The following is a 17,247-nucleotide window of genomic DNA, read 5'->3' as shown; positions in this document are numbered from 1 at the left end:
GAGTTGAGCCATTTCGTTCTTGGCAGCACATGTGAAACAATGGCACATCCATTATGACGCTGGGCTCTGGTTGCGTCATAATGTACGTTTAGTATGTGGAGTGACAATGGGCGCTAGCTCGTAATATAATGCTATTAATAAACGAAAAGAGATACAAAAAATAGTCATGATATGCATATATATTGCAATAAACCATGATTTCTGTGCGTGGTGGGATGGTAATTTTTAATTTCCACATTGAATATTTCTGTTTTCTACTTATTAGTTTGATAATCGGAAACAAAAGCCAAGTGTCTTTGTTTGTGTGTTTGATGCTGAGTTTCCTGGGCAGCAGGACTGGGAGGTTGAGTGGGGGTTTTGGCTCAGGCCGGGAGCAGAGCGGCGGGTGGGGAGCGGCAGGCGGGCAGGGTCCCCGGAGGCCCCGGGCTCTGCCCCTCCAGCTAGAGAGGCAGCCGAACCCTAGCGGCCTGGAAGGGGCCGGGAAACCGCGGCCAGCTGGCAAGGAGCGGCCCCCGGGGGCGGGGCGCCGGCGGGTGTGTGAGTAGCCCACCCGGCCCGGGTCCGAGTTCCAGCCCCGCGATGGCCTCCGCGGGCAGCACCGCTCGGCGGGCGGGCTCGGGAAGCTGGCACTCAGAAAGGGGAGAAGGGAGAGGTGCTCGGCCGCAGCCAACTCCAAGTGGCTCCATGCAGCAGGCGAACAAAGTCTCCTTGAAGGCCACCTGGACTGACGCGGAGTCCAAGCAGCCCAGGTGGATAGCGGGAGAAGGTGTCCCGGCTGCGGGGAGCGAGAACCCGGCCCAGCGCCTCCCTGGTGGGCAGGGCCTGGAGCGGGTGGGGGCGGAGGCTGCGGCCCGAGAAGCCCGCAGAGACAGGCTGGGGCTAGGGATCGCCTCCCGAGAGGTGCCTAGGCCGTGGCCCAGAGTCGCTTCCCCACTTCCCCGCCCACCAGCCAGGCGGGGGCCAGGGATCGCCTCCCGAGAGGTGCCCGGGCCGTGGCCCAGAGTCGCTTCCCCACTGCCCCGCCCTCCAGCCAGCCCCTGCCCGACCTCGCAGACCACCTCAGTGCGCAGGCGACTGCCCTCGCCACGCCGCGCCGCCCTGCCTCGTTCACCCCGCCCCGCGCTGAACCCAGCCCCAGCGAGGAGTCCGACCAGACGGCAATCGACCAGACGGCGATCGGGAGCTACTACCAGCTGTTCGCAGCGGCTGTGGGCAACGTGGAATGGCTGCGATTCTGTCTGAACCAGAGCCTCAGGGAAATCCCCACCGACGACAAGGTAAGGTCTTGAGTGTTGGGGCAAAGACCGAGGTCCCTCTCCCGCTACGCTGCTCGGAGTGGTCACCTGGAGAAGAGATATCCTTTTCTGGGTAGATCTTCCTAATTTAACTCATCTTCTGGCTGTGGAAGGACCATTTTGGGGGCAGGGAGGTTGGGTGGGCTGATGAACACACACTGGTTAATTAGCAAAAGGGTGTGAGCATTCCTGGGGACACAGGGAAGAAAGTGAAGGTAACCCCAATAAATTTATATAAATTGTGGACCCTGGGACCTCAGTCCCACTCAGCCTCCTCCTGCCTGCTCTGAACCTCACAGGGCTTCACTGCCATCCACTTCGCCGCCCAATGGGGCAAGCTTGCATGCCTGCAGGTCCTGGTAGAGGAGTACAAGTTTCCCGTGGACCTGCTGACCAACAATAGCCAGACACCCCTGCACCTCGTCATCCACAGGGACAACACCACCGTGGCCCTCCCCTGCATCTACTACCTGCTGGAGAAAGGCGCAGACCTCAATGCGTGAGTCCAGCCTGCTTCAGGAGGGAGGCTTCGGGCATGGGCATGGGCACAGCCCTACTTCCAGGCAGGCAAATCCATGCAGGACAAGCAGAGGGGTTGCTGGAGGTGACAAGGATTGGGTCCCACACAAAGCAGTCAGGAATCCACATGGTGTAATAAAGAGACTGGGCTTTAGCCGGGCATGGTGGCTCATGCCTATAATCCCAACACTTTGGAAGGCCGAGGCAGGCGGATCACCTGAGGTCAGGAGTTCAACACCAGCATGACCAACATGGAGAAACCCCATCTCTACTAAAAATACAAAATTAGCAGGGCGTGGTGGCGCATGCCTGTAATCCCAGCTATTCGGGAGGCTGAGGCAGGAGAATTGCTTGAACCCAGGAGGTGGAGGTTGCGGTGAGCTGAGATGGTGCCATTGTACTTCAGCCCGGGCAACAAGAGAGAGACTCCGTCTCAAAAAAAAAAAAAAAAAAAAGATTGGCCTTTAACAGACCTAGTCTACATCCCAGCTCTGCAACTTGCTAGCAGACAGCAGGACCTTAGGCAAGTCACTCAACCTCTATGCCCCAGTACTCTGGCTCCCAAACTTAGGTGTACATTGGAATTACCTAGGGAGCTTAAAAAATATGAACACCTGGCCGGGTGGCATGGTGGCATAGTCCCAGCTACTTGGGAGGCTGAGGCAGGAGAATCGCTTGAACCCGGGAGGTGGAGGTTGCAGTGAGCCGAGATTGCACCAATGCACTCCAGCCTGGCAATAGAGCGAGACTGTCTCAAAAAATAAAAAATAAAAAAAATTAGGCTGGCCGCAGTGGCTCACGCCTGTAATCCCAGCACTTTGGGAGGCTGGGGCGAGCGGATCACGAGGTCAGGAGATCAAGAACATCCTGGCTAACATGGTGAAACCCCGTCTCTACTAAAAATACAAAAAAGTTAACCGGGCGTAGTGGCGGGTGCCTGTTGTCCCAGCTACTTGGGAGGCTGAGGCAGGAGAATGGCGTGAACCTGGGAGGCAGAGCTTGCAGTGAGCCAAGATCGTGCCACTGCACTCCAGCCTGGGCGACAGAGCGAGACTCCGTCTAAAAAAAAAAAAAATTAAAAAATATAAACACCTGTGTTCCAATCCAAAGGCTGTGATTTAATGGGTCTGTGGTGTGACCTGGGCTTGAGAAGTCAGAAAAGATCCCCAGGTGCTTCTAACTTGCAGCTAAGTTTGGGAATCTCTGTCTCAGTGTCTTCAACTGAAACTTGGGAGAATAGCAGTACCTATCACATGGGACTACTGTGATCACTGAAAAGTGCATGGCATATAGGAGACTGCATTCATTCAAAGTATCAAGTATGCACTATGTGCTAAGCACTATGCTAGAGTCACAGAAATGGTCCCTCTCCTCATGAAGCTGACATTCTAGTAAAGGAGCAGACAGTGAATTAGCAAACAAATAAATGAACAAAATCCTGACAGAGCATGGGAAGTGGTTATGAAAAAAATAAACGGGGTGATGGTGTAGGGGGTAAAGCAGGTAGGGGGAGGATCTATTTTGGATGAAGCAATCACCTCTAAGGAGGTGACATTTAAATTGGAACCTGAAGACAGAGTGAGCCAGCCATGCAAAGAGCCAGGGAAAAGTGTTCCAGGTAGAGGTAACATCATATGCAAAGACCATGTGTTGGGAAAGAGTGGGCAAGGTCAAAGGATAAGACCAAGGAGGTTAGGCCCAGGTCATGCAGATCTTGTGGGCATATGGAATCTGGTGAGGCATAGGGAAAGGGCAGGGGGCTGGTTGGTTTAAGAGTGGATGAGGTTAGTGGTCTCTGAACCAAGCCAGCTCTCCTTCCAGCAGTTCTTAACTGTCACATACCTTCTAAAGTCAGATTTTTACTGTTCACTTAGTCCAATTCCTCCCTTTACAGTAAAGGAAATTGAGGTGCCAAAAGGGACAGACATAGCTAGGATCACCCAGTGGACTGATGGTAGAGCAGGGCTTGGAAACTGGTGTGTCCATCTATCTGATGGACAGATGCTCTTTGTCTTTCCTTTCTGCCCTTATCCCCACTGGTGGGGCCTTCCACAGTCAGACATGCAACGGCTCCACGCCCCTGCACCTGGCAGCCCGTGACGGCTTGCTGGACTGTATGAAGGTCCTGGTGCAGAGTGGCGCCAACGTCCATGCCCAAGATGCCATGGGCTACAAACCCATTGACTTCTGCAAAATATGGAACCACCGTGCCTGTGCCCGGTGAGAGTGTGAGAACCACCTGGAGCCTGCCCACCCCCTTCCCCTCCCCCAGCCTTTTCCCTAGGGCCCTCACCACAGCTGAGCCTTTAAGGGGAGGGTTGGGAAGCCAGACAGCTGGAGGATGCGCCTACTGCCCAGGATATTTTGGATGAGGCAATCACCTCATCACCTGGGCTGGGGGGTAAGTCTGCCCAGGTCCCCTGCTCTCTGGGTTGATCACTGCCCTCCTTTCCTGCCCTGGGGCCCCTGGCTCCTCAGCAGAGGGTGGTGACCAGGTCATCAAGGACTTTTGTCTTTCACCTAAAGGAAGTAGGGAGCCAGAGGGCCCCGGGCAATGGGGATGGCTCATCTTGCTCCTCTCCCTCTGGCCACTCCCCTCATCCCCATCCAAGCCCTCAGCAGCAGCCAGTCTTCCCAGCCCAGGTGGAAGCTCTGTCACTGTGGGATGACACCCCCGCCCTGACCTTGGCACCAGGTTCTTGAAGGATGCCATGTGGAAAAAGGACAAGAAGGACTTTGCCCGTGAGATGACGAAAATGAAGATGTTCAAGAGCCAGCTGACCCTCATGGAGCACAACTACCTGATTGAGTATCAAGTAAGGGGGACAGCAGGGGGGCCAGGGGACAGCTGCTATCCAGGCATGTGAGCAGAGGGGGCAGTGACCCACATATTGTGGAGGAGTGGCTAGAAGCACTCCCACCCTGAAAGAGCCACCCTTTCGCCTGTACTCCCACCGGGCACTCTGACTGAAATTCGGCTCTTTTAAATAAGCCAGTCTTTTGGTCAAAAGTCTTATCCTGTGTTAGAAAGCCAATTTAAGCAAGCTTAAATTCGCAAGTATTTCTGGGCCCCTCCTAGTGTACTGCCTCTTTCAGGATGAGAACCTTCAATGAGACCAAGGCCCTGCCTGTAACTGGGGCTCACACTCTGGTTAAAAAGATCCACCCTTCCTTCCAGCAGGCACTGGGCATTCACTCTGTGCTAGGAACCTGCTAGACCCTGAGGTCTAAAGATGAACAATATGTGGTCCCCACGCTCAAGGAGCTTAGAGTCTAGCAGAGGAGGCAGGTTACAAGCCCATCAAGGAGGAGAGGGTCCAGGAGGGTGTCAGGAGGCATGATGCTTAAGAGGAGTCTTGAAAGATGCGCAGCAGTTGGCTATATGAAGGAGGGAAGGGCTAACCAGGCATAAAGAGCAGCCGCATGGAAAGGCATAGAGGAACCTGGGAACATGATGTATGCAGAGAATGAAAACTCAGAGCAGCTGGGGATCAGATGTAAGTTGGAGGCTGACAAGATTTGGCAGGAGCCCACATCAGTGAAGGACCTTGGCTGGGGAAGAAAGGGGATTTTAAGCAGGTGTAATTACATAGGGTGCAAAACCCAGAAAACTCAGAAGATACTGGGAATCTTAAGTGAATCCTGAAGTGGGGAGGGCTTTGGGGCTGCTGACTCTGGCACACCAGGTCTGTTTCAGTTCCATTTCTCTCCAGTTCTCAGCCCTATCCTCCTCTGATGTCAGGGTCACCAGTCCTCAGAGTCACACACTGTCCAGAGGAGGCAAGGCCCATCTGTTTCCTGTAGCTCTAACCTTTTCCAGAAGCTCCTTGCATCTTCCCTCATCTCTTATGGCCTCAATTCGATCAAGTGTCCATTCTCGTTCCTTTAGCTAGAACTAAAGGAAAGCCATATGCTGACTGACTTAGGTCTGGGGCAAGGTCTGATGGAATTATGATGATTGGCTTAGCCCAATCAGAGCCTGCGCCTGGAGCTGGGTCAATCTCCAAAGCCTCTGATTGCTTAGCAACAGTCTGGGATAGTGAGACAATGGCGGTGGGGGAGGTTCTATGACAATATATGGAAGGCTCCGTGGAGGCAAGGACAGAGCTAGATTGAGTTGCTGCCACCGGGCCTGGAGAGCCAGCCAACTGTATCCTCCCTACATGACTTCTCAAGGCCCACCACTTCCAAGAAGCGTGTCCACATCAGGCCATCCAGTCCTTTCTGCTTTCTCTTTCCAGGGTCAAGGATGCAGTGTGCACTTCCCATTTGCCTTTTCCCCCATCACACCAGAGACTCTCCTATGGCAGGACATGTCTCTACTATCAGACTGTGGATTCCTTTGGAGAAGAAGGGAATTGTGTTTCTGTAAGACTTGAGGTTTTCCCTAGGGCAGGGACTGTGTCTCCCATGTCAAGTTGGAGTCTCACCTAGGGCAGAGGCTACATCTCTCCCATCAGATTGGAGATCCCCCCTTTGGGAGAGGTGCTTTGTCTCCCCACTCAGCCCAGGGGCTCCCTTATGGAAAAAGTTGTCTCCCCCATCGGAACACCGGCTCCCATAAGACAGGTGTTGCTTCCATCAGACTCAGACTTTCCCTCCCATCAGACTCAGAGTTTCCCTCATCCTTCAGACTGTGGTTTCCGAAAGCTACAGCCACAGGATCTCCTTGCACAGAAGCAGAGGGCAGCAGTCCTCCATGACTCTCTTGTGCTCTCTGTTGTTGCAGAAAGAGCACAAAGTTCTCAGAGAAGCTGCTATCAGAAAGTGGCTCCACGGCAAGCTGCACCCAGGCCACTCTCTGGTCTCCAATACCAAGCAAGCCCGGGCCACCGCCCTCTCCAAGACCCCAGAGCAACGGGAATCGCAGCGTTCCAGGAGCTTCCACCCCTCTGTAGAGGCGCGTCTGCAATGCATTCCACAGCCCACGGAGATGCCCAAGCCCATCTACAGGAAGCCCACGGTCAAGCGGCCCACGATGTGGAATGTTAGCAACAACCCCGCCAGACCCCCCACCACCCAGATCAGCCACTCGCAGGGCATCCGCCTGGGCGTGCATCCAGACCCCACTCCGGAGCACGACTTCAGCAGCTTCCTGGAGGTGAGGCCTGATGGGCACGGCGGTGCGCGGCTGCACACAGTGGACGGCCACTGGGTGGCGCCCGTGCCGCGGCTGCCTTTTGAGGTGCTGCTGCGCATGCTGTGCCCACGTGTATGGCCATACAGAATGAAGGTGCCCCAGGGCTTTTACCCCATCAGCATGAGGGAAGTGCCCAGGAAGCGGCACCTGGGTGACAACACCTTCTGGACCGACACTCTGGCCATGAACCTGCGTGACACATTCGATGAAGCCTTCCTGGCAGCTGTGCGATCTCATCAAGGACTCCCCACCCTGCACTCCCCACAAACCAACCCATAAAGTTATTATGGCTACCTCTCCCCCGAGGCAGCCCAGTGAAGGCTGAAGTGTGGCAATTCACGTTGTGGGTGGCGAGGAAAGGGGGAGGGGTGCCTATGGGCTTCCCACTCCCAAGCTCGAGGAGTCACCCTTCCCAATCAAAAGCCCAGACCCCAGGCCTCCCTTTTCTCTGCAAATAAATCTCTTGGCACCCCCCCACCGCCGCCAGGAAATCCAAGTTAGGTTCAGAGTGGGGGGTCAGACACTATTCTTCACCTTGGCATTGTAAAAGTTGTCACATTTTGGCACCCCCACTGCCCTCCCAGCCCTAAGGGCCCAGGCTTCCAGGATGGAAGGACCCACTGGGAAATTCTGTTTCTTGTTCAGATTAAGCCCTTCCTGCTGCAGGCTCTAAGCTGAGACCCAGAATGGGGTGGAGGGCAACTAATATGTCCCCCTGGCACGGGCTTCCCTGCTACTCTGGGCTGCCATCCTTATTCCCAGCGGCTACTGAGGTTTCTGCAGTTCAGGGAGGCATGGGCAGTACATCAAGGGAGGGGAGGGATGTGTGGTTTCCATTCGAGTCTATGAAAGCACTTGTACTTCCTCCAGGAAGTTAACTGGCTTCCCTGTATCCCCTTGTACACATCACTACAATTCATTCATTAAACAAACATTTATTGAGTGCTTTCTAGGTGCCAGGCACCAAGCCAGGCACTGTTAATACAAAAATTCCAACACAATCCTTGCCCTCAAGGAGCTTACAGTCTACTGGGGAGATGACCATTAGGCAGGCAAGTGAGCGCAGAGTGATCTGTGTAGTATGCCAGGGTGGGGGTCGGGAGGAGAGGGTATAGCCAAAGCTCCTTGGAGGAAGTCAAGTCTAAGTTGAGATTTGACAGAGAAAGTACCCTTTCTCTGTGACCAAAAGAAAGGAGGAATCAGAGTGGCAATGGAGAGCCACTGCATCTCTGGATACAGGAGGCTGGGACCCAGAATGCAAGAAGGCAAGTGATGAGACCAGAGAGGTGAGCAGGGACAAGGACACCATGAGTCTCACAAGCCATGCTGAGGGGTCCAGACTTTATCCTGAGGGCAGCAGGGAGCCAAGGAAGGTTTTAGGCCAGAGAGTGACTTGATCAACTATGCAATGCATTTTAGGAAGATAGCTCTGGCCACATGATAGAGAAGCAGTAGGAGGCTGTCACGATAATCCAGGTGAAAGCTGATGACAGTGGGAGTGGCTCAAATCAAGAGATGTTAAGGTAGACCTGACCGTTTTGAGAGATTGGATGTGGTGGGCAGAAAGAGAAAACAGGAATAGAATAAGTTTCCTGTCTGGCTCCTGAGTGATCTCGGGGTCAAGGGAAGTACCCAGAAGGGGCAGGTTTGCAGAAGACAGCAAGTACCATCTGGGCCATGGACCTGAATTGTCTGTGCACCTAGAGGGCAGCAAAACTGTGGTTCAGGTGATCAGGAAGGATGTTGGGGCTGGAGGTCAACTCTAAATTCCTCACCATCCTTGAAACCATCCAGATGGATGGGCTTCCCTAGGGAGCCCACAGCAGAACCCTGAAAGACCCTACTGTGCATGGGCAAGTGGAGAAGCCTGCACGGAAGCCTGAAAGGAACAGCCAGGGAGGTAAGACAACTAGCCACAGAGGTGCCAGGGAAGTGCCATCCAAGAAGCAAGGGGTGATCAGCCATGTCAAATGCTGCCCACATCCAGTAAGACAGGAAAGGGGTCTGCTGGATTTAGCAACCCCTGGGAGAACACTGGCAGTAGAGTGGAGGGGGCGAAGCCACATCATCAAGGTGAGGGACCAAGCAGCAGAGGGAGGAAAGTAGGGCCAGCTGTCAGCCCAATGGGAGGATGATGCAGGCTGCCAGTATCCCCTGCCTTGTCTATCCTGGTGTGCAGAAGAGAAAAGGGCCTGGCAATCTCGTTCACACTAAGAGGAGACCAACATGTGCTCTTCCTCTCAGGGAAAGGGGAAAGCTGGTATTCTTAAGAGAAGGTAAATGCTAAAGCCAAGGAAATGAAGGGCTATGATGGAACTCCAGGCATGATATAGAGGAAATATTTTCAAGCACAGGGGTTTTTCCAGTGGCTTAAATGTATCACATGTGTACAGTTCATCTCTGTACCTGCCAGCCTCACTTTGAGGTATAGAACATGGCCAGAAATGGCTCTCATAGGGACTTCATTCCAATATGTACTGTTGAGCACTTGCAAGGCACTATAGTTGGAGTGCAAGGTCAACAAATGCAGGTCTGTGCCCAAGACCTGGCCTGCCTTCTTAGAAGGCAGATATATCGCCCCAGGAGCCAAGAGTGCACAGAAGGGCCAGGCCTTGGATGCTCTTAGAGTGACAAACAGCTTCTCCCATGAGTCCCATTTCTTTAAAAACAGGCTGCCTGCAAGCTAATTTTTATTTTGTTTCTCCTTGAGCCTAAGATAGTATTCAGCCAGAAACCACTCCTTTTCCCAGAGGAAGATTTATAAATAGGATATTGTAGATGTTCTTCTGAAAATCTAGCCCAGTCCTAAATTGTCCCCTCTCCTACTCCCAGTTTGACAGTCACGGAGCCTTGGGGAAAGAGATGGAAGAGAGTGCATCAGAGTGGCTGCCTATAGCCCCACTTCCCACTCCTTGAGCAGGCTCAGCTCCTCACCCCTGCCCCCTTCCCATTAAGGGCCACAAGAACAGTCCCTTGGGAAGGGCAAGACCCAAACCCAGAAAAGGAGTCCCTGGAGCAGAAAAGTGAGTCCAGTCCAGAGCAGAAGGTTAGCAGGAAGAAAGGAAGATGAACTGTCAGGGTATTAAGGCAAGCAGTGCCACCTAGAAGCGAAGCTTTATTCAAACGGAAATCCGCACTTGGACAGAAATCACCGTTCAACAGCAAAAACTATTTCTGTTGGACATGCCAAGCCATGGCCCCTCCCCATGGCCACCTGCCCAGAGAACTTGTCACCATCTGCTCTTAAGCTTCACAGACCCTGCCCTGCCTGCCCCAGCGGGGCCAGAACCTCCTGACCCACCTTGGAAGGGACAGGGGAGGACTGAGGGACCTCGGCCTCCTGGCTAAGCAGGCTCTGCCACCCTCCTTGGTGCCCTTTGAGGTTACAGCCTCTTGAAGCATCAGATCTGAGCCAAGCTGAGCCCCCCAAGGAGGGTGGGGATGGGGCTTCAGAGTTGAGGGGAGGAAAGCCAGGGCAGGTGGTAGGTGCCTTCCCGACTTCCGGTCCCCACCTGGCATAGAGGCCCAGGGGCCTGACTCTCCTGATCTTGCCCCCACATCCTGCCTGCATGGGGGTCAGTATATCTTCTGACGACTGGGTAGAATGGCCTCTTTGATGAAGGAGAAGACAACCAGGATCCCTAAGCGTTTGCCCCGCTTGCCTTTGGTGAAATAATTGGAGACGACATCATCTGTGGAGATACAGGCAAGAATATGAGAGAGAGAGAGAGAGTGTGTGTGTGTGCGCATGTGTGTGAACACGGCCCTCCCAACCCCGAGTCCAGGTGTCTCCAACACAGGGCTAGACTCAGGTTCCCTCAGTGGACCCCTGCCAACCCAGGCCTTGCTGGCTTGCCCCCACCTCGGCCCCTTACAAATCCCTTCTCACCTCCTGGCTGCATGGTAGAGGGCAGGACGTTCTCCCCGGCCGAAAGTGACACAAAAAACGCAAACGGAATTATCCACAGGCAGAAAGTGAAATAGGCCAGGACCTGGCAACAAGAGAGACTGAGAAGAGGGTGCCCCGGAGGTGCCAAGAGTGGGCTGGGTGTGGTGACTGCGTGTTGGTCAAGAGTGCACAGGGGGCCACACCTGATCTCCAAAGGGGGCCCAGGCCTGGGAAGCAGGGAACGCCACCCTCAGACATGGAAATCCTTCTGTGGGGAAAGGTGGAGGCTGAAAATGACTGAATGTGGCCACAAACCCCACATCTTGGTCGCTAGGACAAGCAACTCCCCTGGACTGAAGGAGGCAGACAAAGTGCTAAGCCATGACTGACTGACCCACACTCCCCAAAGAAGTGACCTTGCTCTTCCCAGAGGTTCAAACTGGAGCAGCAGGGTGTGGAGAAATCATGGGAGAAGAAAACCTTGGCAGCCACTGGGAAAAGCTGGGGCTCAGGGGTGCAGTCCATCCCTGCCCTGTGAGGACTGTGTCAGAGAAGGTCACCCTAGTACCCCTTCCTGACCTCAGGATGACCCCTCGAGGGGGACCCAAAGGACTCACTGAAGAAGAGCAGTGTCCTCCCCACCTCGGCCAAAGGAGCACAGTCTGTCCCCATCCACACAGCTTTCTCAAACCATCTATGTTTTGTTTTTTTCAAACATGTAATCCTTGAACAGATTCAGTTTCAAATCATAGCTAAGTTTATAAAGTAAACCATGCAAGTTCCCTTTTACTACCCTGTCCCTGTTAACAGCTGAATGTGCTGGATACTTCTTACCTCTGAGAAGGGATAATATTCTTCTGCAAAAAACTGAAATGCTAGGTAATGATTCACCACCACTAGTCCTGTTGAGGGAATGAAGAGTCAGTCAGTTTAAGGGGAATAACAGAAAGCTGTACTTTTAACTTCAAAAGGCCCTCAGAAGTTGGGAGCCTCCATGGAGTCTTAGGCCTGACTTTACACTCAACTCAGAGTAGGCTACTGCCTAGAACTGTTTCCCATCTGCTAAAATGGGAGAATGAGCCTCAACCTGCCCACTGCACAGGGCATTCTGAGTAAAATTAGAAGAAGGCTCTTTGCATATTATAAAAGTGAGACTTCTATGTTACATAATCCAAAGCATCATGATAATGAACCTCGTTTTTAGTGGATGTGAGGGCTAAAGAAAGCTCTCCCACAGTGACAGGTGGGGAGAAATCATGGGTGTGCAGACTAGATGCCCCTAAGAGGCTCTACTCCAAACTGGGCAGCAAGGAGAAGTCCTGCTCAAATAAAAAGGCTCTCACTCCTCAGGAATAAAAGGGCAAGACTTGCTAGATGCTTTGAGGTGTAGTCTTCAGGTTCCTCAACATTCTGGGGGAGGGGGTCCCTCCTCATCCTGCCCCCAGGTAAGGCATACCGGTGTGAACTGATACGTTCTAGACACACACACACACACACACTGCCACCCCTCCTTGGTGTGTAACTGAGTTTATAAAAGAGGGCACGTGTGCATATCCTGGACACAGGCTGCTCAAGAGACAGTCATCCCTGCCGGTTCCCATGGTGAGGTGAAGGGCAGGCACCAGAAAGAACATGTCCCCTGAAACTGACTGTCCCCTCACACACACCTCACAGCAATTCCCATGTCTCCTTTCTTCTCTCCTGCCTCTCCCATTCTAAGGCAAAGACTACAGTTCTGCTATGCCTAGCCACACTCTAGGGCTAAGAGATAATGGGAGGTAGGATAGTGCCTGGTGCCCACAAGATCTTTTGGAAAAACTCTTTTAGGCATTAAAGGGCAGATCAAGGGAGTGAAGTCAGGGGAGCCTGCTGCTGAGGGGCTGGGGGCAGGACTTCTTCCCTGGACAGAGGGGCCTGGTCTCCATGGAAGGGCTTCCTAAACAAACCTCTGCTGAACAAATTCTTTGGTGAAATCACACCAACACCCAAGGAAGAAACCAGTTTTGGCTTTAACAATATGCCCTTTGTGTGGATAATATTCACTCTCCAGGCTCTCTCATAGAAATAGAAAAGTCACTCTAAAAAACCCCTAACTCCATCTGATACCCTGACTGAAAGCTAGGGTAGCCAGCAATGATGAACAGGAGCAATGGCAATCTTGGCAACCAAAATACTTTCCGAAGCCTTTTCCAGGAATATCTGTAAATACCTATATGCACCTACTATATGCCCACTGAGTCTCCCAATAGTTCTTTCAGAAACATCCTCTCTGAATACATGGAGAAGCTAAGGCCCAGAGAGGGCCAATGATTCCCCAGGGTCAGAAAGTGGTGGCAGGGCAACGCCAAGAAGACTGGGTCCTCCACATCCAGGCTCAAGCCCGAGGCAGCGGCAGCCAGTGAGAATGAGATGAGAAGCTGCAGCCCCCAGGAGGCATTCACACCAGGCCAGAGTCTGCAAGGTGCTCACAGCCCCATGAGGCTCCAGTCCTAACCATGACTTTGGGTCAGAGGACTGGACGGACAGCTGCCTGCCTACCGGAAGGGCTTTGGGCTTTTTCTGGCCAAGTGGTTTTTTTGAGGCTGGAACTGCTCAGTTGGGGGCCCTGCCTCAGCCAATCCACAACCTCTTCTTTCCCAAACTCTCCTTCAAACTTACCTCTCTGGGAAAGCCCTCCCTGTCTGAGTCCCCAGCCCCAACAAATTCTATTCACTAGAGCCAAGGTGGGCTCTAGAGTCCTCCGCAGTAAGAACTGCATCTTCCCAACTAGCCTGGCTTCCTGGAGGACTTCAACAGCTGGCTTCCTTTTTCTGTATCCCCTTTAGTGCCCAGGATGGAGATGGGCACACCCAACCACATCAGCTGCCTCCCCAACTCTGTCCCCTCTCACCACACGACAGGATGAAGTTAGGCGAGGTCAGCATGATGAAGGGGAAGGTCTGGAGGAGGCCAAAGTAGACGAGGTTGGTGAATAGGCCCACTCCAATCATGCTGGTGGGGAAGCGCTCAAAGACGTAGAGGCCAATCAGTACAGCGGTGGAGAACTGAAACAACCAGAGGCAGACAGTGCAGGGCGCTTCTTCCAGGCAATGTTCCTGGACTCACCAACCCCCAGCCCGCTCTGGGCAGCACTAGGTTCATGCTTCAATCTCCTCATTTCACAGGTCTGGCCTCCCCAACTAGGTTCTCTGCTCCCAAAAGGCAACATTTTTTTTTTTTTTTGAGACGGAGTCTCACTCTGTCATCCAGGCTGGAGTGCAGTGGCGCGATCTCCTGGATTCAAGCAATTCTCTTGCCTCAGCCTCCTGAGTAGTTGGGACTACAGGCATGCACAACCACGCCCAGCTAATTTTTGTGTCTTTAGTAGAGACAGGGTTTTGCCATGTTGGCCAGGCTGGTCTCAAACTTCTGATGGCCTCCCAAAGTGCTGGGATTATAGGTGTGAGCCACCGCACCCAGCCCATTTCTCAAACTTTTTGACAGCAACCCACAGTAAGAAAAACATCTGCCAGGCGAGGTGGCTCACGCCTGGAATCCCAGCACTTTGGGAGGCCAAGGCAGGCAGATCACCTGAGGTTGGGAGTTTGTGACCAGCCTGACCAACATGGAGAAACCCCATCTCTACTAAAAATACAAAATTAGCCAGGCATGGTGGCACATGCCTATAATCCCAGCTACTCGGGAGGCTGAGGCAGGAGAATCGCTTGAACCCAGGAGGCAGAGGTTGCGGTGAGCCGAGATTGTGCCACTGCACTCCAGCCTGGGTAATAAGAGCGAAACTCCATCTCAAAAAAAAAAAGAAAAAGAAAAACATTTTACACTGTGACCCCAACACATATATACATATATATGATTCAAAGCTCAAATTTCAATTCTATTTATGTTCCTTTTTTTAAAAAATGCTGATTGTGACCTACTATACAGCCAAATAATGAATCATGCCTACAGTTTGAAAAACACTACTGATAAGTACCTACAGTTGTCAGTGCTTAGCAAATGACAGTTGGCTGAATGAAGGGCTAATTACTGTGCCAACACCCACAAGCTGGGCCTCTGGACCAGAGCTGAGGGCTATAGTCTTGCCTCCACTGTGAACTCCCAACCTCAGCCATGCCCAGAGTGCAAATGGCTGCTGACACCAGGCGACTTGAGGGGCTGTGGACGCTTTCTCTCCAATGGCACCCCTACCCCCAGCCTTTCCTGCAGCTGAAGGAAGTCTGTCCACCAGCAGTCACCCCTATGGCTTTGATATCAGTGGCAAGGACTGTGTCTTCAGTAAGAGAAGCCTCCCATGAGACCAGGGAAGGGCGAGGACAGCGAAGCTGTGCTGATCTTAGGACAAATCACTTGATCCGATTAGAAAGATGGCAATGAACATATATGCAAAACTGTCTTATGGCTCCTCTAAGTTTTAAATGCTGTGAGCAGAGCAAAGGGCTAAAGACAGCGGGAGAGAGCTAAGCAAAGTCAAATCTATGGTCTTGTCAACAGAGAAGTACACTTCGCTGTCACCTTAAGGACTAGAGCACAAGGCCTGCAGTGAAACAATGCCACTTGGGGAAGGCGGCCAGGGAAGATCTGGGCCCAGGAGTGCAGACCCAAAAGACAGCGTTCAGGGCAAGGAGGTAAGAGTGTATGCTCAGGAAACAGCAGAGACACAGGCCTCATCATCCATGCCAAACTCTCCCCACTTCCTGCTTTTGAGGCAGGGCAAAAGAGTGAGGAGGACTCCTGGAGAAAGATGCCACTTACCCAGATCATGTATTTTATGATCCTGCTGGTGGCCACTGTGTATTCTTCTATCAGTTCTGCCAGGTAATAGAGTCCAGCCGCTGCAGGGTGGGAGGCAGGGAGACTATCAGCCAGGGTCACTCCCACCATCCTGGTCACCCCTCTCTCTGCAGCCCAGTCCCCATCCACCCTTCATGGACCCCAGAAGGTCAAGAACAAACCAAACATCCCATGTGTTGCCCTTCCAAGTCTGGAGAAGTAAAACTTTCTTAGGGCAACTAAGGACAAATCTCATAAAAATCAACGAAAGTCTGCATTTGATGCCACAGTACAATGATAACCTCTGGCTCAGAAAACGGAATTTCACGTATTCAATAAACACCTGCTGGGCACTTGGCATGAGCCAGGTCCTTGGGCTGAGAATACAACTGAACAAGACAGACAAGGGTCCTTCCCTGACCCAGCTTGGGAAAGGGAAGGGGAACAGTAGGGAGAGACAGACGAGTTCAGTGTGAGAAATGCTACTTTAGGGAAAGGACAGGGCACTGCTGGACCATCAACCCCTGTGGACTTCCCGGAAAAGATGACACCTCAACTGAGGCCGAATGGGAACTAGCCAGAGGAGAAGTGTCAAAGGTGGAGAGAGCAGGAAGTATGAAGGGCCAGAGGCGCAAAGGCGGCGGTAGGCGTTGGGGAAAAGTTCCGCGCGGCAGGCCCGCGAAGAGTGGGAGCCGCAGCGGTTAGCGGTCCGCAGGCGCGGGGGCGGCACTCGAGTCACCCTTTCTCGCGCAGTGCCGGAGCGGACTCTGTGACACCTGGAAGGAGCCACGGTCAGGCCGGGCTGCCAGGCTCGACAGGAGGGGCAGGATCAGGCGGGATGGGGTTGGGGCGGCGAAGGCCGGGAGCGCCGGGCAGTGGTCCCCGAGTGGCTCCGAAACCCCCGCGATGCGACCCCCAACGAGCACCGATGCCGGGGCGGGAGCCCGCGCGGGCCGAGGTCGTGCAGTCTCACCGACGGCCAGCGTGATGAAGGCCACCTGGATGAAGAGCGACAGCCAGCTCAGCAGGTACATGAACCACATGGCGCCCCCACCCGCCCGCTCCCCGGCCACCGGGACGGGCCTGCGCGCTTCGGCTCCGGCGACACACAGCCGCCACCGCCGCCGCCGCGTCCCCGCCCCGCGGACGACAGGACGACGGTGCGCCGCCGCCGAGAGGAGCCCGGCCCTAGCGCTGCCCGGGGCCAGGCTCGCGCTAGCGCCGCCCGCCGGAGAGGAGGGCCAACCGCCGCTGCCCCGCCAGGATCCCCCGCTCCACTGAGGGGAATGAATGCAGACCGCTGCAGCCAGAGGGAGGCGGGACTGTGCCCAGGGGCGGAGACGACCAAGCGCCCATACTGGGGCTCGGAGTGCAGCCTCCAGTCCCTTCCTGTGCACTCCCGTACCAGCCTGGAGGTGGTCCAGGGCCGGACAGGGCCGCCCGACCGCGCCCCAGCAACCTCCCCAGAACCTGCCTCCCGGCAGGTTGCGGACAAGTCTGTCTCTTGCTATCGCAGGTGATAGGGACAAAATTATTGAATTCCTAATATGTGCCACGCTCTGTGATAAAGGCGAGGTGTGTTCTTGTCGGAAATTTGAGCAGATGATGTAAATCATTTTATAGACGGGGAAGCC

At 53.7% G+C, this 17,247-nt stretch overlaps 2 protein-coding genes across 6 annotated transcripts; one reads left to right on the top strand and one right to left on the bottom strand.

Moving 5' to 3' along the window:
• The first annotated feature begins 348 nt into the window (after positions 1–348).
• ANKRD53 (ankyrin repeat domain 53) lies at positions 349–7,273 on the top strand. 5 transcript variants are annotated; one of them, XM_001145845.7, is made up of 7 exons: positions 492–749; positions 1,031–1,277; positions 1,595–1,794; positions 3,870–4,034; positions 4,510–4,630; positions 6,056–6,182; positions 6,544–7,273. In XM_001145845.7, coding segments are annotated over exons 1-7 (1,032 nt in total). In that variant the 5' UTR covers positions 492–579; the 3' UTR covers positions 6,546–7,273. The 5 variants fall into 5 exon arrangements, with proteins under 5 accessions (XP_515534.2, XP_063645087.1, XP_001145845.1 ...); XM_515534.8 differs by lacking the exon at positions 6,056–6,182 and having other exon boundaries at positions 349–749; XM_063789017.1 differs by lacking the exon at positions 6,056–6,182 and having other exon boundaries at positions 458–749; positions 3,816–4,034.
• A 600-nt stretch (positions 7,274–7,873) lies between these two features.
• Positions 7,874–16,800, bottom strand: TEX261 (testis expressed 261). Its single transcript, XM_001146153.7, has 6 exons — positions 16,587–16,800; positions 15,596–15,675; positions 13,734–13,887; positions 11,678–11,745; positions 10,844–10,946; positions 7,874–10,646 (listed from the first exon to the last, which is right to left on the bottom strand). Exons 1-6 carry the CDS (start codon positions 16,654–16,656, stop codon positions 10,531–10,533), a joined length of 591 nt encoding a protein of 196 aa, XP_001146153.1. The 5' UTR covers positions 16,657–16,800; the 3' UTR covers positions 7,874–10,530.
• Positions 16,801–17,247: the final 447 nt, after the last annotated feature.

Source organism: Pan troglodytes, chromosome 12 (assembly GCF_028858775.2).
Source record: "Pan troglodytes isolate AG18354 chromosome 12, NHGRI_mPanTro3-v2.0_pri, whole genome shotgun sequence".
NCBI classification, from domain to species: Eukaryota; Metazoa; Chordata; class Mammalia; order Primates; family Hominidae; genus Pan; species Pan troglodytes.
The sequence above is the reverse complement of the archived record's forward strand: the minus strand, read 5'-3'. Positions and strand labels throughout refer to the sequence as shown.

Coding starts and splice junctions, on each gene's coding strand:
- ANKRD53 (XM_063789017.1), top strand. CDS start 580: ATGGCCTCCGCGGGCAGCACCGCTCGGCGGGCGGGCTCGGGAAGCTGG. Junction 750..1,030: donor GCGGAGTCCAAGCAGCCCAG/GTGGATAGCGGG, acceptor CCCGCCCTCCAG/CCAGCCCCTGCCCGACCTCG. Junction 4,631..6,543: donor ACTACCTGATTGAGTATCAA/GTAAGGGGGACA, acceptor CTGTTGTTGCAG/AAAGAGCACAAAGTTCTCAG.
- TEX261 (XM_001146153.7), bottom strand. CDS start 16,656: ATGTGGTTCATGTACCTGCTGAGCTGGCTGTCGCTCTTCATCCAGGTG. Junction 10,947..11,677: donor AATATTATCCCTTCTCAGAG/GTAAGAAGTATC, acceptor TCTTGTTGCCAG/GTCCTGGCCTATTTCACTTT. Junction 10,647..10,843: donor CTCTACCATGCAGCCAGGAG/GTGAGAAGGGAT, acceptor GTATCTCCACAG/ATGATGTCGTCTCCAATTAT.